This window comes from Empidonax traillii, unplaced genomic scaffold (genome assembly GCF_003031625.1).
Source record: "Empidonax traillii isolate 1590-97213 ecotype Southwest subspecies unplaced genomic scaffold, ASM303162v1 scaffold783:size459103, whole genome shotgun sequence".
Lineage (NCBI taxonomy): Eukaryota > Metazoa > Chordata > Aves > Passeriformes > Tyrannidae > Empidonax > Empidonax traillii.
Genome location: NW_020955976.1, coordinates 275263 through 297501, shown reverse-complemented (window position 1 = coordinate 297501; position 22239 = coordinate 275263). Strand labels below are relative to the sequence as shown.

At 42.2% G+C, this 22239-nt stretch overlaps 1 protein-coding gene across 6 annotated transcripts in view; it reads left to right on the top strand.

The window, feature by feature from the left end:
• PTPRJ (protein tyrosine phosphatase, receptor type J) overlaps window positions 1-22239 on the top strand; it is a 76459-nt gene that overhangs the window by 46939 nt on the left and 7281 nt on the right. The window contains exons 2-18 of one of the 6 annotated variants that reach the window (XM_027901407.1): window positions 3051-3069; window positions 4126-4293; window positions 5033-5287; window positions 5728-5991; window positions 8844-9116; window positions 9682-9945; window positions 11088-11360; window positions 12579-12851; window positions 13764-14027; window positions 15001-15294; window positions 15548-15679; window positions 18163-18373; window positions 18527-18642; window positions 19206-19293; window positions 20478-20519; window positions 21373-21381; window positions 21476-21563. In XM_027901407.1, coding sequence (XP_027757208.1) covers window positions 3051-3069; window positions 4126-4293; window positions 5033-5287; window positions 5728-5991; window positions 8844-9116; window positions 9682-9945; window positions 11088-11360; window positions 12579-12851; window positions 13764-14027; window positions 15001-15294; window positions 15548-15679; window positions 18163-18373; window positions 18527-18642; window positions 19206-19293; window positions 20478-20519; window positions 21373-21381; window positions 21476-21563 — 3033 coding nt within the window. The remainder of the gene's footprint in view (window positions 1-3050; window positions 3070-4125; window positions 4294-5032; window positions 5288-5727; window positions 5992-8843; window positions 9117-9681; window positions 9946-11087; window positions 11361-12578; window positions 12852-13763; window positions 14028-15000; window positions 15295-15547; window positions 15680-18162; window positions 18374-18526; window positions 18643-19205; window positions 19294-20477; window positions 20520-21372; window positions 21382-21475; window positions 21564-22239) is intronic. The other 5 variants (XM_027901408.1, XM_027901409.1, XM_027901410.1 and 2 more) reach the window with 5 other exon arrangements.

Sequence of the window (22239 nt, the reverse complement as noted above, 5' to 3'; positions counted from 1 at the left end):
AACATGCAGCCTTTGGTCAGGCACTAAGCATTGCTGTCTGACATATGAAAAGATTCATTTACCATCACAGTGACAGTGATGACTTTGTGTATACACATCTCTTCTGTTTTTCAGTTGAAATGGTCAGTGTTGAGCATTTTGGTGTCTTTTCTTGGGGAGGGATGTTCCACCCCTACCCAGAGTTCCACAAAACTTAAGAAATTACCCAGCTGTATATATGAATAGTAGTTATTTGTGTCGTTGAATAAGAAAAGTGGAGATGACAGGGCTCATGATATCTTAGATGAAAACACGAGGAAAAGGAGGTGTTCAGTGCAAATATCCTCTGAAATAATAAGCAAATGTTTTGTATCACATTTGTATATGTAAGGCGGAAAACAGTTTTGGTTCATGGCTGATGCTGAAAAATACAGCATGGAATGACTGAGTCAGGCAGGCTGACACTTGGGATCATTTATTTTGTGTGGTTTTGGGTTTCAGAAAGAGGCCTGCCTGTTATGTGATATTTTTTTTTTTTTTTTAAATTTGGTTTTCACATAGTCTTCTGGAAAGTCAAAGGAGTATTGTGAGAGTGTGTGATGAGCAAATGGAATGATGGGAAGCTGTTCATTCAGCACGTGACAGGAATTTTAGCATAACTTTCCTTTTGTTGTTTGAGCATCCTTAACAAAACCCACATGTGACAGTACAATCAAGTTTCTAGCAGCCTGGTCATGATTTACCATTAGATCAGACGGTCATAAAACGGGAATCAACATGCTTGTTGTTTGAGTTGGCAGGGAAGAAATGGGGTGGTAAAGGAGGAGGGGTACGGGAGACTTGGTAGTGGCGTACCTGTTTCCCAGCCGTGTGGTATCTGTTGGTCCTGTTGCTCAGGAAGGATGCTGTGCCCCTGAACTCAGAATTTGGGTAGAAGGAGATGAGAAAGTTCATATTCATGTAGTTTGCAGAAAGGAAAGTAACTAAAGGACAGGTGGTAAATGATGTCAGGCTCTTGCTTCTATGTCTGTAGGGCTGCAGAAACCACTGTTGCTTAGTCCTGTGGCATTTCTTGTTGGTTTTGTTCTTTTTGCAATTTCCCTTTCTTAATAAATAAAACACCCTTTTGGCTTTGCTTTTAGATTGCCCTGCATTTTATGGAATCTCACCTCTTGCTCCATCATTCAGCAGCAGTTTCCACAGAGCTTAGCACTTCTGCTGTGAATGCTGCATGGTGGTGCTTTCCTGCCTTTCCTTGGTCACTTCATGGAAGAATACAGAAGGACTCCTGACCCAAGTGCAGACAAATGTTTCCTCATTTCCTAATAGCCTAATTCAGAAAGGCTGAGGAGGATCCTCACACTTGTACTCAGGATATCTGTGTCCCATGCCGTGTCTGTTGCAGGCTGAGTTGTCCATAAGGCTGTGGTAGAGAAGAATAGGAATTAGGTCTTTGATGCTTGGAAGTGCCCTTTTGCCTGGGAAGTGTGCCCAAAATCTTCTTGCCATGGCACTGAGACCATCACGGGCTGGAAGGGTGCCTCTCCACTTGCTGCTTGCTTCTGCTGCTCTTCTCTTTGCTGTAAAGCTTGAGGGGTTGGTTGCTTCTGGTGTTGTTTCTGGTCAGCTGGCCTGCCTGATCTTTGTAGAGAGTGTTTTTTGTAGTCTCTCCCTGGGAGAACAAGGTTTAATGGTGTCTTCTGACTACTTTTAAGGGTCTGCTTGGGCCCATGACTGTGGCACAAATTGCTGCTGCTCCTGGAGCTACTTGAGGGACCAGCAACATGGGAGCTGAGTGGGGTGAATGATTTAGGGTTCAATCGTTGTATCGGATTGTTGTGGTATAGCTGCTTCTTTTGAGTTAGCTCATGGAATTGCACAAACAGCTAAGAAATTAAGAAAATAGGGGAAGAAAAAATGAGTTTCAAGTGCTTTAGATGAAAGATTCCTTCTGCCTGCATCCACCATGGTGCCAGACCCAGAACCTTCCTGTGCTTACAGGTCTCCCTGGCACAAGGCGCTGTGACCTGTGGATCTGCAGCACCACACTGGGAACCTGCCTGTGCTTGGGATGCTTCCCTCTGCGTGCTTTTTCTTGCCTTGTCATGTGTAGCTTTGGAAGTTGCATTTAGTCCTTGATACAGTTGCTGCAATAATGTGTTTGTTGTGTGACAAAAGCGGCTGCTGCAGTTGGCTGGCAACAGCTGGGTACCAGAGTCCCAGGAAGTCACAGCTTTCCTCTCAAGCACCTGCAGATCTCAGTCTGAGGCTTTTATTTCACTCCTTTAAAGAGCATTTTGTGCCCCTGGAGGGACGTGAAGTTGACAATTTATGGGCCAGTTTGCACACCAGCAGGAAGGGAAATGGATATTCTAAAGTAAAAATATGAAGTTGAAAAACTAAAAATCATCCTCAAAGCAAATTCTAGTGTGATGGTCAGTATTACTAGCAGAGTAGTTTTAGACTGCAGTTAAGTGGCAACTGCTGGCACAGTATGGATATGTGCACATGGATGAACTAGATTTCAGGGTATGTATTAAGTGTTTGGAACATTGACTACACTGAGTTTGCATTCTCTGAAGCAAAGTACTCTTTTGTGAGAAATAATAAGAAAGTTTATACAACAGTATGATGAAAAGTCATGTTAATAAAAAAAGATCTAGTTGACGTCTGCCATTTCTTGTGAGATGGTGTCAAAGGAGCTGACTGCAGTCTTTTGACTAAGATGTTATAGGTTTAGTTTTTAAATTGATGTGTGCAAAATAACCAGCTTATGTTATTCAAACTTTTTTTTTTGTGACAAAATAAACTAGTTTTTGAAAAAGTAAAAATGAACATTTTACTGGCATGTTTAGATTTTTTTTTCTCTCTAATAGTTTGGTATATTTTTGGTGTTATTTTTATATTGATTATTTTGTATTTTTAGGTACTTCTTTGGCAGATTGAACAGTCTGGACTTTTTTTTAATTGACCCTCCCCTGCCCCCATGTTAATTAAACCAATCCTTTTTTTTATTTGAACTTCTGGGATTTTTTAAGTTTTAATTTCTCTTATTTATTTTTGTTTTCCAGGTCAGATGTACAATTGACTGTAAGTATAATTCTGTGGCTTGCTTTTTATTTTTTTTTATATAACTCTCATTATCTTAATTTCTTTTAAGAAAAATCAGACATTATCAGCAAATTATTAAAAGAAAAAAAAAATCAAAACCAACAAACTTCCTGAAAAAATTTTTTAGAAATGGTAGTTAAAAGTTTAGACTCAATTATTTTAGTGACTCTAATTCCTGCAATGCATTTAAGGATATTTAAAGATATGGAGTTATAAGTACTTTAATCCGTTTGCTTTTCAGTTTGTAAAGAGTTCTGGTAAGATCAAGTACAGGTATAGAAGAAAGATGGTAAAATATGCTTAAAAGCAATAGAAAGCAAACAAACCCAATACAAAAAGCCACCCAAAGTGATGCTTTAATAATTTTCTGAAACAAGTCTAGAACTGCTGTACTGGCCAAGATGACAAGTTATCACGTGGCAGAAATTTGTGAAAGTGCATGCTGATAAGTTCTACCTTAATATTGAACATCAGCTTTATATGAGTTAGCTTTAAATTTTAGGGTCTGAATCAACTCTCTTCACACTTTGGGCTGTGCCACATCAATGCAAAGTTTCTTGCTGTAGATATGACATCTCTTTCTTACTTGTGGGAATACACTGTGAGACTATGAGAACTTTTTTTCCTCATGTGTTGAGGGGAAGAGAGAAAATTGCTTTGCCAGGTTAAACAAGCTTCTGATAATACATGAAAAACACACATATAATGTGTCTGCAAGTTTCTTTAACTCCTTTCAAGCAAAATTACACTGAAAAGAGCAAATCATGATAGCTTTCATCTGAACTGTCTGTAAACCGAAATAACGTGGTGGTCCCTTAATATAAATCAAATAATCTCACAGAAGTTCAGAGGAAAAACCAGGAAAAGTGATAAAAGCAGGAAATGCACGGTGAAATTTCTGTAGAACAAATTGAGAGAACAGAAGTGACTGTGGATCTGTGCATGATACCTATAAAAACAATATCTATCTACTTCTGCAAACGGGAAGCCCAGAAGTTTTGCAAAAACACTTATTGTGTGGTGTTCTTCTTTCAGGCACTGGGGATTGCAGCTCAAACAATGTAACTGCAGAACAAGGAACCAGTAGTAATGATAATATATCAGTAAACTCTGCAAGTGGGAGCAAAACATATGGAGGTGGAAGATGGATCAGGGCTGTTTCACCATCCGATGGGACAACAAGTGATCGAAGCAATGTAACACGTACGTGGTTTGAAATGTGGCTGGGATATGAATCTTCAGAGTGTTTTGTGTTTTTATATTGTGTTAGCATTTTAACCCTCTGAACTGTAGTCCAGAGTGCAAAGAGCATTGCAGGGGCATGGATCCAACTGCTTTACTGGAATAGAGAATGAGCCAAAGAAATCTGTCTGCACAGCTGACTGGGAGTGCAGTTTCATGCTGTGATTGGCTCATGGCCTTGAAATAGTTCTGTTCATGTTAGACTTGGGCCCCCTTCCCTGTTTACTGTGGCTTTTTAGGTTACATCTTCAACAGTCAAACCTCACTGTGACATGTAGATTTGAAATGCATGAGTACCAGGGTACAGCATGCTGTGTCGTGTATCTAGAGGAGAGGTGTGTGAATCTTGCAGCTAGAAAGGCTTCGCTCTTTGGGGTAGCCAGCTTAGGAAAAAAGGACAGCAGGTTGTGTGTTCCAGCCTTGTCAGCACCGTGCATCAAGTTCACAGCTGAGGCAGCACAGTAATCACTACTGCATCTAGATAGTTTTACTCCATGAGATGAAGGGAAACTCGAGGAATTAGAGTAGTTTGGATAGCTAGCCAGGTGTGCCTTGCAGTATGGAAGCATGGAGTGATTATTTGCCCAGGCTGATTAGTGTTTTACAGACACTGGGGTAGGGCAGGGAGAAGTGTGCTTTATGTATTTGTCAACAAATACTCTTGCAGGTTAAGAGATGTTTAATTTTTTTCCTTTCACAGAGTCCAGTCCAGTTTATGATCTCAAGGCAAAATATGTTGGTATGACTTCTGTCATCTTAACATGTTTAGTGAACGGCACTGCTTCGAACTCCTTCAGGATAGAGTATGGATATGATACCTTTGTGGATAGCCTGATGTGCAATGACACCGAAGTAGAAATTACCAACCTGATCCCTGGGACCATGTACAGTTTCACCATATTTGCAGCAGTAGATGGTAATAAGATAGAAGGAGCGCCCTTAAAACTGTATACAAGTAAGTCATAGTTACTTGAAGCCCTGTTTCCAGTGATCTGTACTTTTCTGTGCAGGTCAGGGCTCTACCTACCTGTGTGAGGATTTAAAATTCAATACTGTTGTGTATATATTTTAGTTCTGGAGGCTGGTATGGGCTCATCTCTGCGGATTCCCAGGGGAAGCTCTGGGAGTTCTGACACAGTGGTGGCCTACACTTCTGCTTTGAGGTGTCAAAGGGAAATGAATGCCACTCAGAATAACATGTCTTCAGTTCTCTCTTAGCTGCCCACTGGTGCAGCAGGCTCCAGCAGTGCCTGGCGATGTTGTTGGGCTGCTCCTGCACTCTGAACCATGAGTGGTGGGAAGGGAATGAAGTTCTGATGTGCCTCTGTATCTTCTGTCCGTGCCTGTGAGCAGCAGTTCTTGCAGGCTGACAGATTGTTGTCTTGCCTTTCACAGAGCCCAGCCCAGTTCTTGATCTCAAGGCAGAATATGTTGGTGTGACTTCTGTCAACTTAACATGGAAGGTGAATGACAGTGCTTCTGACTCCTACACGTACAGGATAGAGCTTACAGATGTCCCTATTGAGAACGTGACATCCAATGGCCGCAAAGCAGAAATTACTGATTTAATCCCAGGGACAATGTACAACTTCACTGTATTTGCAGTAGCGGCTGATAATGAGACAGAAGGAGCAGGAAGGTCCATAACCATCTATACAAGTAAGTCACAGTTTCTTGCAGCCTTGTTCTACTGGACAGCTCAGAGCTCTAACTGCTTGAGGGCTAAAATATGAAGATGTTTTATATATAAATTTATATAAATATGATGTCTTATTCATGGAGCCTAATCTGGGGTCTTGAAGTGTGGAAGAAATACATCCTTGCTTTTAAAAAGGCCCAACCAGGCAACCATCACTCACCTTCCTTCCTCTCCATCTTTATGTCCTCATATCTCTTTATATGGGAGATAACTTCTTGACACAAGTACTCTGTGAGACAACTTGGAAAGATGCCCTTCTGGACTTGCTCTTTGTGAATAGAGAAGGACTGATGGGAGGTGTGATGGTAGGTGGCTGTCTTGGCTACAGTGACCATTAAATGACTGAGTTTTAAATTTTCAGTGTAATGAGAAGAAAAAGACACTAGACTTGCTACCCTGGACTCCAGGAGAGCAAAGTTTAAGCTATTCAGGGTGCTATTTAGCAGCCTACCCTGGGGATCTGCTTTTGAGGGCTTAAGAATTCACGAGTGCTGTTCAGTTTTTAAGAACAGCCTTTTAGAAGCACAGGAACAGGCAATTTCATTGTGTCAAAAGTCAAGCAAGTGGGGCAGAAAACCAGCTTTGCTGAACAGGGAACTCCTCATGGAGCTCAAGAGGATGAAATTCTTTGAGCTCTGGAAGTGAGGTCAGGCTTCTCAGAAGAGTTACAGAACTGTGGTTCAAGTATGTGAGGAGAAGACACCAAGGGCCAGAGCTCAACTACAGTTGAAGCTGGCCAGCACTGTTTCAGATAACAAGAAAGGCTTTTTAAAACATGTTTATAGCAAGAGGAATTTCGAAAGAAAACATTGGACCGATGCTTACTAAAGATGGTCACCTGCCTAACAGGAATGAAGAAGAAGCAGAGGCATTCAATGTGTATTTTGCCTCAGTCATTAGCAATAGTGAAAGACAGTGGACTGTCTGGTCCCTGGAGTCAGAGAATCACGAGTACAAGAACAGTGGCTTTCAATTTGTGGATGTTGGAGCTGAAAGGAAACAGTTACATCAGCTGAATGTTCACAAGTCCATGGGGCCTGATGGGATTCATCCCAGAGTACAGAAGGATCTAGCTGATGTTATGGCAGGGTTCCTCTCCATCAGCTACTGAGAGTCTTGGGAGCCTGGGGTGGTCTCTGCTGACTGGACACTAGCCAGTGTTATTCCTAGTTACAAGAAGGGTGTGAAGAAAGACCCAGGAACCTGCAGACCTGTTAGACTACCTCAGTTCCTGGAAAAATTATGGAGAAGATTGTACTGGGTGCTACTAAAAGGTGTTTAAAGAACAATGCAGTCATCAGGTACCATCGACATGGGTTCACAAAGTCCCATCTAACTAATTTGATTTCTTTCTATGGTAACATCATCCACCCTGTGGGTGAAGGGAAGGTGGTGGATGTAGTTTTTCTACTTTTTAATAAGGTTTTTGGTACTGCCCATCACATCATTCTTCTGGACAAGTTGTCCAGCTGTTGGATGAGGGATTTCAGGGTGTGCTGCGTGAAGAACTGGCTGAAGGGCAGGGCTCACAAGATACTGGTGAATGGAGCCACGTCTGGCTGGTGACCAGTCACCAGGACTGTTCCTCAGAGCTCAATCCTCGGGCTGTTCAATGTATTTATCAATGATATGGATGCAGCAGTTGAATGCACCGTTAGCAAGTTCGCTGATGACACCAAACTGGGAGGTGCTGTTGACTCTTGAGGGACAGGAGGCTTTGGAGAGAGATCTAGGTAGATTGGAGCATTGGGCAGTGATTAGTGAGAGGAAATGTAACAAGTCCAAATGCCCCATTTTGCAGCTGTGACAGAGTAATACTGAACATAAGTGTAAATTGGGGGAAAGGTAGCTGAAGAGCAACTCTGCAGAAAGGGATTGGGGAAGCTGGTTGACAAGCTCAGTAGCAGTCAGCAGAGAGGGCAAACCCCATCCTGGGGTGCATGAAACGTGGTAGAATCAGCCCATCAAAATAGGTAATTATTCTGCTGTGTTCAGTGCTGGTGCGGCCTCACCCTGTGTACTGGGTGCAGTTTTGTGGACCAGACACAAGGATGTGAAGGTCCTTGAATGCCTGCAGAGGAGGGCAGCAAAGCTGCTGAAAGGACTGGGAGTCATGTCCTGAGAGGAGCTGAGGGCTTTCATAGTTTGGAGAAAAGGAAGCTGAGGGGTGACCTCACTGCTCTCCTCAACATCCTGAGGAAGGGAAGTGGAGAGACAGAGAGATGCTGATCTCTGATCCCTGGTGTCCAGTGGTAGGATATGTGGGAATAGTTCAGAGCTGCCTCAAGGGAGGTTTAGGCTTGATATTAGGAAGCATTTCTTTACTGAGAGGGTGGTCAAACACTGGAATAGGCTTCCTAGAGAGGTGGTCAATGCCCCAAACCCATCCACATTTGAGACATTTCACAATATTCTTAATAATGTGCTTTACGTTTTGGTGAGGCCTGAAGTGGTCAGGCAGTTGGACTAGATGATAGTTGCAGGATCCTTCCAACTGAAATATTTCAGTCTACTCTATAATTTTCTTATTTCTCTGGATTCCCAGGGGAAGCCTTGGGAGTTCTGTGCTTATGTTTTGGGGTGTCAAAGGGAAATGAATGCCACTCAGAATAACATGTCTTCAGTTCTCTCTTAGCTGTCCACTGGTGCAGCAGGCTCCAGCAGTGCCTGGCGATGTTGTTGGGCTGCTCCTGCACTCTGAACCATGAGTGGTGGGAAGGGAATGAAGTTCTGATGCGCCTGTGTTTCTTCTGTCCGTGCCTGTGAGCAGCGGTTCTTGCAGGCTGACAGATTGTTGTCTTGCCTTTCACAGAGCCCAGCCCAGATCTTGATCTCAAGGCAGAATATGTTGGTGTGACTTCTGTCAACTTAATATGGAAGGTGAATGACAATGCTTCTGACTCCTACACGTACAGGATAGAGGTTGCAATTAAGAACATGACATCTATTAAAAATATGACATCCAATGGCCCCGAAGCAGAAATTACTGATTTAATGCCAGGGACAATGTACAACTTCACTGTATTTGCAGTAGCGGCTGACAATACGACGGTAGGCAACGGAACGTCCATAACCATCTATACAAGTAAGTCACAGTTTCTTTCAGCCTTGTTCCTGGTGGTCTGTGTTTTGCTGTGGGGCACTGGGCTCTGCCCACCTGCCTGAGGGTCAGAATTTAATACAAGTTTTATCTGGGTTGAATACTAAGAAGAAAGGTTTAATGCGTAGGGGAAAAATAATCCTGATCGACTTATTTGTTTCTTTATTAAACCCCAAACTCCCTCATACCCCCCCCCCAACATCGAAACAAAAAATATGCCACAATAACCGAACCAAAAACCAACCAACCAAAACAAAATCCCCTGCATTGCCAACCATACACATGCCATTTCTGTTCGCCTTTTGTATTCTCAAGGGAAGCCCTGGGAGCTGTGGCTCAGTGGTGACCTGTGCTTCTGCTTTGGAATGTCAGAGGAATGACTTGTCTTCCATTCTCTTGTAGCTTTCCACTGGTGCAGCAGCCTCCAGGAGTGTCTGGTGATATTGTTGTGCTCCTCCTGCACTCTGAACCATGAGTGGTGGGAAGAGAATGAAGTACTGGTGAGCAGCTGTTTTTGCAGGCTGACAGATTGTTGTCTTGCCTTTCACAGAGCCCAGCCCAGTTCTTGATCTCAAGGCAGAATATGTTGGTGTAACTTCTGTCAACTTAACATGGAAGGTGAATGACAGTGCTTCTGACTCCTACACGTACAGGATAGAGCTTACAGATGTCCCTATTAAGAACGTGATATCTGATGGCCTCAAAGCAGAAATTACTGATTTAATGCCAGGGGCAATGTACAACTTCACTGTATTTGCAGTAGCGGCTGATAATGAGACAGAAGGAGAAGGAAGGTCCATAGACCAGTATACAAGTAAGGAAATGGTACCTCTTGGTTGCAAGTAAACACTGGCATTTTTACTGAATTGCTTTGCTTTCTTATGTCTCCATCTTTGTTCTGTTTCTTGGTTGGGATGATGTTTTGTTCCAGGTGCCTGTGTGCATGAATGCCAAGTGATCTTCGGTAAAAGGTGAAAGATCAGAGATTGTCTGTCTCTGTGCTTGCATGTGTTGCCTGTAAATCATCTGTTTCACCAGCACTGCTGCTCAAGACTATGTAGAGATTCAGCTGATACAACAACGTGACTTCTTTTAGGCGCTTGAGGACTGAATGGACCCCTTAAAATGCTTCTGGGAGCAGGTTTTCACAGCTTTACCAAAAGATGTGGTATGCAGGGATGTGGTGGCCAGAGTCACAGAGGCTTTTTGTTCTTGAAGATTGTTTTGAGCTCTTTGTAAAGTCTGTGGTCTGAGGTTCCTGAGGGCTGTGACTGTCCCACTGCTTAGGATCACATTCTTGAGTGTGGTGCCAGTCTTGCTGGGTTTGTGTTGTGAAACCTGATTCCCAGACCAGAGGGATAGATAGGAGGAGATGTTTCTTTTGTGTGTAGCTCACAGACACAAAGGGAACAGGCAGTGTCCCTACAAAGCATTTTGAAGCAGTGTGCCCCAGAGCTGCTACTGAGTAGATAAACTTGTCTAAGCTGCCTGAGGTGAGTCTTATCTGCCTGGAGTTGATGCTGAGTCAGGCTTGCAGACACAGCCCCCCAAAGTGTGTCAACTGCTGCACCTGCTCAAGTAGCCGATTTCTTTATGCTGATGTTGGGGAGAGTTTCGACTGAAGGTCTCAGATTAAGACTCAAAGGCGTAATATTGAGTTAACAGACCAAGATCTGCTTACACGCTGCTTCCTTCCCTGATTTCCATCTGTTTCTCTGTCTGCAAATCCACTGTGAAACAAATAATTTTGGCATATGAGTTGAAAGAGAACATCCCCCAGAACTCCTGTGGCTTCTCCAGAGATGCCTCAGCATGAGTGTCTGAAACTGGGCGTTGGTACTGTGGAAGTGCTGCTTGGCTACAAATGATGCTCATTCTATGTGGAACAGGGAAATGTGGCTGTGGCTCTTCTTTCTATATTTCTGTCTTAATACATTGTTGTCTTACCTTTCCCAGAGCCCAGCCCAGTTCTTGGTCTCAAGGCAGAATATGTTGGTGTGACTTCTGTCAACTTAACATGGAAGGTGAATGACAATGCTTCTGACTCCTACACGTACAGGATAGAGGTTGCAATTAAGAACATGACATCTATTAAAAATATGACATCCAATGGCCCCGAAGCAGAAATTACTGATTTAATGCCAGGGACAATGTACAACTTCACTGTATTTGCAGTAGCGGCTGACAATGTGACGGAAGGCAACAGAACGTCCATAACCATCTATACAAGTAAGTCACAGTTTCTTTCAGCCTTGTTCCTGGTGGTCTGTGTTTTGCTGTGGGGCACAGGGCTCTGCCCACCTGCCTGAGAGTTGTAATTTAATACAGCTGCAGGCAGAGGCGATGATTTGATCCTGGAGCTGGATATGGCCAATCTTCCAAGCATGAGATGTTGAGGTGTAGAAGCAGCACTGCCCTGATGCAAAGCTGTTGGTGAAGTTTGCCCCAAGGCTGTCAACAAAGAGAAGAGACATTTCCCTGATAACTAATCTTTTCCAAATTTGGGAAAGGACCATTTGCATTCATTTCCTAGAGGATGGGGGCCTCAGATTTTCATTTTAAGGGGCTCCCACATGGAGCATATTGTGCCAGGGGAACTTGAGTGATTTGGGGGCCTGTAGCTGGGTTCGTGCTACAGCCAGGAGAGTGAGACTCAGGCAGTGCTAGTTCAGGAGAACTGCTTTCGCCATCCAGCACCTTGCCATGTTGAGTATCAAAAGTCTTGATGTGTGGTGTTGGAGGAACTGTTTTGGAGCTGACCTCCAAGGCAGTAACCCAGCCAGGTCATTCCACAGAGTGCATTCGAAAGAAAACAAATGACTGTTGTCATTTGTGTTTTTCTGAAATATCCATGCTTGTATGATCCTACCTTACAAGGGAATTTGCAGAAGTTTCACCTGTGCTGTCTGTCTGTAATGGCTAGTTACCCTCTATTGAAGATGTGCGGAGAATAGGGTGCTGAAAGAGGATTTTTGGAGATGGTCTCTCTGCTATGAGAGTAAAGTACAGGGCACAAGGATTGGAGAAGAAGGGAGTCAGGGTCATCACCTATGTTCCTCTTCTAGTGCTATTTCATCTTCCTTATTTTTGCTGTGCAGAGTTGCACCTCCACTGTCTTTCCCCTCCACTATTCTCTCCTTGTCTACCTCTCTGGATTCCCAGTGAAAGCTGTGGAAATTCTGTCACAGTGATTGCCTCTGCTCCTCTTGCCTTTGCCTGTGAAAGGAAGGTGAATCATGCTTGAGATGGGTCTGCCTCATTTTCCTGTTACCCAGCTATTGGTGCAAAAGCCTCTAGGAGTGTCTGGTGATGTTGTTGGCTGCTCCTGCATTTAGAACCATGAGTGGTGGGAAGGGAATGAAGTTCTGATGTGCCTGTGTTTCTTCTGTCTGTGCTTGTGAGCAGCGGTTCTTGCAGGCTGACAGATTGTTGTCTTGCCTTTCACAGAGCCCAGCCCAGTTCTTGATCTCAAGGCAGAATATGTTGGTGTGACTTCTGTCAACTTAACATGGAAGGTGAATGACAGTGCTTCTGACTCCTACACGTACAGGATAGAGGTTGCAATTAAGAACATGACATCTATTAAGAATTTGACATCCAATGGCCCCGAAGCAGAAATTACTGATTTAATGCCAGGGACAATGTACAACTTCACTGTATTTGCAGTAGCAGCTGACAATGAGACAGAAGGCGAAGGAAGGTCCATAGACCTGTATACAAGTAAGTCTTAGTTTCTTGCAGCCTTGTTCCTGGTGGTCTGTGTTTTGCTGTGGGACACAGGGCTCTGCCCACCTGCCTGAGGGTCAAGATGTAATACTGCTGCAGGCAGAGGTGTGGTGTTTTGCCTGCCTGCAGTCAGAGATGTTTGTGTGGATGAGACATAGCCTTCTTTGTAAAAACAAAGTAAAACAAACACCTCAAGAATAGTAATTGTTGAAGTTGGTAACTAAGGCCGTGACACAATGAAGTCTTCCAGTGAACTTCCTTCCTGGCCTGGGATTTGCATGGGTGCTTTTGTTGCCTTCACTTCTTGGAGGATCGGGGCCTCAGAACATTCTTTTAAAGGACTCCCACGCAGAGACAAATGTGTTGTGCCCAGGGAATTTTTGTGGGCCTGTTGCTGCCATTGGGCTGGGGCAGGAGAGTGAACTTTAGGTAACACTAGCTCAGGAGTGTGCTCATGGCATGACCCAGGCACATAGCTCCTTTGACACCTTCCATCACCTCTGTTCCTCTTTCAGTGATACTTGCAGTTCCTACCTTATGAGGTAGACAGAAACAGGAGATGGTGTCCTTTCACCAACTTCCCTGCAATCTTGTGTCTTTTCTGACCACATCTCTGAATTCCCAAGGAAAATCCTTTGAGCACTGGCATTGTGGTGACCTGTGCTCCTGCTTTGGAGTGCCAGGGAGATGAATGCCACTCAAGATTACTTTCTAGCAGTTCTCTCTTAGCTGTCCACTGGTGCAGCAGGCTCCAGCAGTGCCTGGCGATGTTGTTGGGCTGCTCCTGCACTCTGAACCATGAGTGGTGGGAAGGGAATGAAGTTCTGATGCGCCTGTGTTTCTTCTGTCCGTGCCTGTGAGCAGCGGTTCTTGCAGGCTGACAGATTGTTGTCTTGCCTTTCACAGAGCCCAGCCCAGTTCTTGATCTCAAGGCAGAATATGTTGGTGTGACTTCTGTCAACTTAACATGGAAGGTGAATGACAGTGCTTCTGACTCCTACATGTACAGGATAGAGCTTACAGATGTCGCTATTAAGAACGTGATATCTGATGGCCTCAAAGCAGAAATTACTGATTTAATCCCAGGGACAATGTACAACTTCACTGTATTTGCAGTAGCGGCTGACAATGAGACAGAAGGAGAAGGAAGGTCCATAACCATCTATACAAGTAAGTCACAGTTTCTTGCAGCCTTGTTCCTGGTGGTCTGTGTTTTGCTGTGGGGCACTGGGCTCTGCCCACCTGTCCAAGGGTTGAAATGCAACACTGTCAGGCACAAATGCTGCACACAGCCCACCTGGAGTCAGCAATGTTAATGTGTGGAAGGGGGTTCTTTGTAGGGGGTTTTGCTGCCCTCTCTTCCCTATGGATGAGGGTCTCATCTTGACTGAGGTGAAATTAATCTGTCCCAGAGTGTTTTCGAAAGGGCTCTGTGATGAACTTTTTGAGAGAGTTGCTGGTACTCTGTAAGTGCTGCTTGGCAACTCATAACCTCAGTGTGTCTGGAACATCGAGGCATGGTTGTGCCTCTCTTAGTTTAGAGAGACCTTTCTTCTCGGTGTTACTGCTACGTTAACTTTTTTCGTATCTTTTTGTATCTAGTCATAAGGTTGCAGTTTTTTATTCTGTGTCCCAGAAGACTCTCACCCAAACTGACATGTTGTAGTTGCTGTTTTTAAGGATGGCTACTGCTATGCTCTTAATGCACACAGCTTATATTCGTTTTCTTGTTTGTTGGCCGCTAAGAGTTTTACGTAGTTGTATGCGGAGTTAGTGTCAGTCTGCACACTACTCTAAGAATGTTCTTTGAGTAATATGTTAAAGGGTTGAACAATATTTTGAAAACGTTGCAGATCTTGACAGATACTCAGCCTAAGTTTTCCCAGTAACCCTGTGTGTAGAGGAGTTGCAGAGCACAGAGTAGATCTGTGTACTTAGTGTGGTAAATACTTGTCTTTCTCTCGGGGTAACGAGTCCTTGTGTAGGCAGTAGATGCCATGTAGGCATCTTTTTAAAAGTGGAAAGGAAAACTGAAATTTTACAAATATTTATAGAAATAACATACAAATAGTCAGCTTTTTCTATTAAGGACAACTCTAGATTTATTACTCCTCTTTCTTGTTATTCTTTTTTCTTTTGGTAGAACCTGCCTCAGTGAATTCATTTCAGTGTGAACCAGTGGCCAAGCAGCCTTTCCTAATGCTGAAATGGAAATGTCCTTCTGGTAACAGCTCTGGCTTCAAAATTATAATATCTAATATAAGTAATTCAGTGAAAAATGAAGAAGACGCTCCACCCTGCATGGGAGAAGGCTCAGAGGAAACCTTCAAAACAAAATCTTTAGATTATTTCAGCACCTATAATGTTACTATCATAACTGTTTCACATGGTTCTGAAAGCTCTCCAGTGTATGGGGTGTGTCACACGAGCATTACCGGTAAGCATTAAGATTTGAGAATGAAAGATATTTGTAGGACAAAAATATTAACTTCATGGTTGCAGAATGTCAGACTTGGTATGCAGTACATTATCAGCCTACAGATTATGAATAAAACACTACATTAATCCAAAGTCTAATGTGATGCATGATAAATATGAACATTATATGAACAGCATCAGTATTACAGAATTTTCTTGTTTGGAAAATTTTTATCAGTCCTTAACGTGCTAAAACCTATTTTTGTTGATAGACCCACCTCATCCAAGTGAAGCTCCTTCAGTCAAGGTAGTCAGTCACAGCTCGTTGTCTGTTGAATTCTCGGATTTTGATTCATTGTATGGTCCATTAAAAGCCTACGCAGTAATGATCACAACAGAACAAGGTAAGATGTTATGACATTATCTTTAGCTGTGTGAAACAATTTATCAGATGGCATTATGTTTTAGACTCTAAACAGGTGTTAAATGGACAGAGAAAAGGCTGACTCAGTATTTTCAATCACCTTTCAAAAATCATGTTTGCTTTGTCAGATCACTCCTTGTTTTCAGAATGCACATTTTCACTCCGTCTTTTCTTTTCTGACTTATCCTTGTACATAAGTCTCATATGTACTGCTCCATGCTGTTGTCAAACTGATTTGCCAGTGATTCCCTTCCTCAAGATTGTGTAGTATCATTTCTTTCCCTTTCCCCTCCCTCCCCCCTGCCCCCAAACAATTGTCAGAGCAGCTAACACAAGCAGCTTTGGAACTTGCAATGTTTTTTCCCTCCTTTCTTCAGCTGGAAGGTGTCTGCAGTAAGATCTTAAAAAGAAGAGGGCTTTCCTCCTGATTTTACTTGAAACTGGTGTCTTTCAAGCATCAAAAGTGAGAAATATCTTTAGTTGGTGAATGTCTAGTGATGAATCATTAAATTAAGAAACTTACCCTTGCAGCACAGTTTCCAGTTGAACAACTTTTCATTTCTGCCAGTGCACTGAAGGAATAAAGCACCTGATGAATATAATCTCTGCCAAGTGGGATTTGACATTCATGCTTATGCTTTGTCGTAACACTGGAAATTCATCTTTTGGAATTTTGACCGTAGATCTTTCTTCTATGGTTTTCCATACAATACCTGTCCAAGAAATGTGTGTGTGTGTATGTGTATATATATATATATATATATATATATATGGTATAATTAGGAAACTTCTGTACTGATGATGTATGTATATGTATATATATCCCATCAGGGCAGAAAATTCCTATTTTTCACACGTCTGTTCAGCTGCCCCAGAGTTGCTGGTTTGAATGCCAGTCTCTTGTATGCAGCTCTGCTTGTACTTTCAGCCAATTCTGGTTAGTTGTGATGAGATTCGGTGCGTTCTTCTTTAATTGTAAGGTATTCAAGAAGGAAGAGAGGAAGATTGCCTGCCTTTACAGTGTAGAGTGCTTTTATAGGAGCAGAAAATAGCCTTACAGCCAAGCACTGCTTCAGCTGTATGGTGTTGAATTCGCACAAATATTCTTGAGATGTGTTTCTCTGTTCTAAAACAAACAGCATTGCCTTTAGGAGAGAGAGAAAGAGAGGGGGCTTTATTCAGTTGGGTAAGGAATAGTGTCTAAGGCTGTTTTAGGGTGATATCTGAGATATCCACAAGGTGCTACAGGTATAACGTGGGATGTACATCCTGTTGGAATTGAAACTAGGGACAAGACAGGACATAAAATGTATCTCAGGTAGTACTGAGCACACATTTCAAGGCAACTGAGTTAATTACACCCTAAGCTGCTTTTAATGAAGCCAAGCTAGTGCTTTAGAAGAGTTGTCTTGCACCCCGATGGGAGCTTTGCTGCTGGTGGCAATGAGCCACCAGCTCACTGGTGGCAGATCAACCCTTGTTCCTAGAGAAGTGTGCAAAACTTATGAGAGTTTTTCCCCCCTTTCAGAGCTCCCTCAAGGCTTCTCCTTTTTAAAGATGAATTCAATACTATATCTGCTATTAGAAGGAGTTTTTAGCTTTGGAAAGGCAGTCACTAGAGAGCAGTGTATGCAAACTTCAGTCAAATGAGCGAGATTCTTCCTTCTCCCTCAACACTATGAATATTTGTGTCAGTTTGCTTGCTCTTGAGTTGTTGGACAACTGGTAGATTGAGTTTGTTTATTACCTTTTAGGTTACAAGTGCCTCAACTGTGTAATTGCTTCAAGTTTCTAAGGTTCATCTTCTATAACAGATAATGTAAAGTGGTGCTGTTCTGCAAACGGTGTCCTGTTGGTCACTGCTCCCTGTGGCAGCCTATTTTTAGTCTCCTGAAAAGGAAACTGTTCTGATCACCATTTTGTCCAATGCTTATCTATGTCAAGAAAAGGCAGAAATTAATTCTTTCATTTCTTAGGGTTTAGGTGTGAGACTTCTTGTAAGATAGAACAAGGAACAAGGTCAGGACAAGTTTAGTGTCATCCTGAATGAGGCTTGAAGCTGCTGGGGTAGCACAGTGTTACCAAATACCAATTGACTTTTTCTACACCATTTTCATTGTAGTCTCTACATATGATAGTTGATAGAACTTGTATGGATATAGTGAAACATGTCCATGGGGCACCAAGTTGCACCACTAATGTACCTTTTACACAGAAACTCCACTCTAAACTCAAAAGCAGATTGAAGCAAGTAACACCGGGAAGTAGGGAGGTAGGGCAGTAGATTGCACTGCAGTAAAAGAGATTTCTGAAATTATCTGTTGCACTCAGCCTTTCATTTCAGGCAGTACTTGTGGAGTAATGTCAGCTGTGGTTAATGCGATCATCTCAACCATTGTGCCAATTGATGTAAAACCAGTGGATGATGTATATACCACATGTATCCTTGTTTTTTTCCTGAAGGTTATGAGTCTTTGAAGTCTAAATTGAACAACACGTACAGAGATTTCAAGAAGAAGAAGACAACTACCTATGTTACATATGTCATAGAAACAGAGCAGGCAGAATCACCTTCTTTCCATTCTCAGGATGGTAAAAACATCGTTAATGTAGGCAAAGGAAACACAATGTATGGCTACGAAAACGGACCTTTGATTCCACTTCTTTCATACAGGTATTTATTTCAAATCACTGTTTTGTTAAGCTTTCTGCAATTGAAATCTGAAAGATCAGCTAATGAAAAAATTACAGTTCTTGCTTAAGGCTGTTAAGTGTACCTATAATGTACCTGTTTTGTTTTCTTTTTTTCCTTTTCCCTTTTCAACAGGGCATGTGTTGCAGGTTTCACTAATATAGCCTTTATGGCCAACGTGATTGAGGGAGAAGATAGTTATGTATCATTTTCACCCTGTTCTGAACCGGTTTTACTACCCCAGGATCCAGGTATAGTTAAAGTCAAATATAGGACTGGTGGCTTGGCACATACACAGCGTGTGGAGATTCCTGAGTTATGGCAAGGTTCAGAATATCAAAACACCCGTTGGTTTCTCTGTGTGAAATGTTTCCAGCTTTGCAGTGACACTGCTCTGTGAATTCATACCTTGCTAGTTCTGCAGGTGATCCCTTTTTAACATGTACGACTTCCACTGCAAGAGTAGCCAAATGTTGTGCTACTCAAAGGGATTGGATGGCACAGTGAGACTTTGGTATAGCAACAAGGAGCAAAAAGAAACCGATGTTCTAACAGTTCTGGTAAACTAGAAGCAGGTGTATTGGAATGCAGGTAGTGGTCCCTTGATCCCAATTTTTTATTAATTTATCATATTTTTATTACTCTTACTGAGGTTTCAATAGTGGTCCTGCCAAAGGACATGGGAAAGACAAGGCATTTAGTAGAGTGGAGCATGCTCTGTCACTTGTAAGGTTTTGCTGTAGTATGTTGATTGAGTTAGATCATTACTGAAGAGGTAAATCAGTAATGAGTAATACTTGTTCTCTTTTATCAGGTGTTATTGCTGGAGTGGTTATTGGATGCCTTTTGGCTATATTTGCTGTAGTCGCTATAGGGGGTTTCATATTCTGGAGAAGGAGGAGGTAATGTATGTTTATCATTGTTGTGTTGAGGAACAGCAGTATTTCACTTCTCTCTCTCTCTGTTTTATACACCTCTGTCATGATGCTTCAAAATACATCGTATTAAAAATGTTGTTTGTATGTTACAGATTAGAATTGCAGTATCAAACCAGTTGTTAAATCACTTTGTTTAACCCCATAGTTACAAACTGATGAGTTCAGAAGAGCTAAACAAAGTAAATCGTAGTTGATAGAATAGAATCATAGAATGGACTTGGGTTGGAAGGGACCTTAAAAATCATCTCATTCCAGTCCCCCTGCCATGGGCAGGGACACCTTCCACCAGGCCAGGTTACTTAAATCCCTATCCAACCTGGCATTGAACACTGCCAGGGCTGGGGCATCCACAGCTTCTCTGGACAACCTGTTCTAGTGCCTCACCATTCAGGGGTGCTTATGAAGTCAAACATCACGAACTGTTGTGCTAAAAGGCATATGTAATTCTATCTTTTAGATGGTTTGATTTTAAGTTTTCCATGAATGTGCTTTTTAACTCCCTGTCACAAAGTTCCATTTTGGAATTTCCAGAAGCTGATGGGTTGTCTAAGGTTTAGCTTTTCCAAATAATCTGGGATGTAAGAGTCCACAAAGGCTCTTTTCTGCTTCTCATCATGTAGTAAATCTTTTCTAAAGAGTTAAGTAAAGAGTTAAGACTTAAGTAAGGCCCTTAGTCCAGTTTTCTTAGCTTCTTTGATTAACTGCTGTTGTTTTCCAAATTGTGTCCAATAACTGTGTACAATAATGAGAACATTTGTTTTCATTCAACAACCACTTTCAGTATGACTGAAAATCATCACTGAATGAACACTTACTGTAGGGATTCTGATATCAGTAGCAGTTCTCCTGAGATGTTACCTAGCAGTGCAGATCCCTCAGATGTACTTATTCCACCAAAATATGTGCTTTTTGTTCAGGATTTATACTGTGGTTCCAACAGAAAGAAAAAATCCCCTTGAATGGCATCACCAAATAAAGGATGAAGTGTAAGGTTTGTCTCAGGAGTTTGGTTTTTTTTTTCACAGAACGAGATGCTTTAAAAGAAATTGTTTTCAGCAGGCACAAGAAATAGCTGTCATCAGAAATCTCATATGCATTCCATTAAATTCTACTGTGAAACTACTTTGTTGTTTTCTTTCACCTTACAGGAAAGATAAAAGAAATACTGAAGTGTCTTTTTCTCCAATTAAGTAAGTTCATTGTCCTTTCATATGTTGTTTTCTGAGATCAAGTGATATTTGCAATAATTGCAATAATTACTCTGAACCCAGATACTTGTTTTCTGAGCAGTTTTATATGGAATTTTGAATTATTAATTCCTCAGGGAATATAAAGAGCCCAGCCTGCAGACTAAAAATAATCATATTGATCAAGACTTCTAGAGCCACTTAAGAGATTTGAGTGTTCGCTTCAGGAATCACCATTAGACCCACAAATGCTGCACGTGATTTTGAAAAAACAGGATGTTTGAATGAAACACAGGCTTTGTGCACATTTAGGGAACAAACCAAATTGTTGCTCAAGTGCACATAGGCAAAATGAGCCCTGTGACCTGCATGTTTTCTATTGTTTGTGACTGCTGTGTGCTGAGCCGTTAATTCAGATAATGTTGTGATTGTAAAAGCTGGCCATGGGGGAGTAGCCATAATATATCAGAAGTCACAGGCAGTGCAATTGAACCACATTGTTGGTTTTTGCACCCATTTTTGTGCTGATGGAAAGGCATGGCCAGAGCGTCCCATGAAATCCCACCTGTGTAGACTTTGATAGATGACATAAAATATACCAGACAGTGGGCTCAGTCTAGTGGGAGTAAGTGACTGACTGACGCCTTCTGCAGTGTTTAACTCCTGAGGGATGTACTATTCTCTCCTTGGTTTAACAGAGCAGTTATATGCTATGCTTGATACCCTGTCCCCTGTAAATGCACAGTTTTGTGGCTGCAGCTAACAGTCATGCTTTAATTCTTAGATTCACACAGTGAAAAATACAACTGCATGTGTCTAATCAGCCTTTTTTTCTTCCCCCCTCCCTCCCCTGAAGGGTCAAGAAGTAAGTAAAGCACACTTTCTAACACATTAACTGAATTAATTCATGGTTTCTTGACCTAATGACAGTTGCTGATAGATGGCTTTTCTCATTTTAGATCAAAAATGATTAAAGTGGAGAACTTTGAGTCCTACTTTAAGAAGCAGCAAGCTGACTCCAACTGTGGATTTGCAGAAGAGTATGAGGTATGTTCCTCAGTGGAGAGAACTTCGTGACAAATATTTTTTGAAAGTCAAATCAGCTTTCCTATGGAGCATACAGAAGGCTTACTGAAGGGAAAGAGGAGGATCCTTTATTATAGAGACTGTTAAACTGTATGTGCAGCCTTCCCTTCCCCTGTGCAGCTACAAATTCAGTTGAAGTGCATGGTAAATACTTCATGTCCTGAATTACCATCACTACCTGTGAGCTTCCAGCATGGCCTGCTGGTCAGACCTCTCACCAGACAGGACCTCCTGAGTCCTTGCCCTGGTCACACGGCAGGGTTAGCCTGAGGGATGCTATTTAACTTTTGCACTTCTTTTTTCTCATCTTAGAGGGTTTTTTAGTACACAGCAAGACAGGTCTCTTGCTAATTTCACTGACTTCTTCAGTGTGTATGTGTGATTTGCAAACCACACCTGTGAATAGCTCAGAGGAGCAGTCAGAGAAACAGCAATTATGATTTGCTTACTGACCATAGATATTTTTCTATGACACGTGCTAAAGCTCAATTGTCCCGAGGTACAGAGGACAGGAGGGAAGTGTCAGGAAGGATTCTGCGTTGTCATGTGTGCTGTTCAAGAATTAGGGTTTTTTTCTCATCTCCTTGAAGTTTTTAATTGACTTTATTCTTCAAATTCTTTCTGGGATTGTACTTTT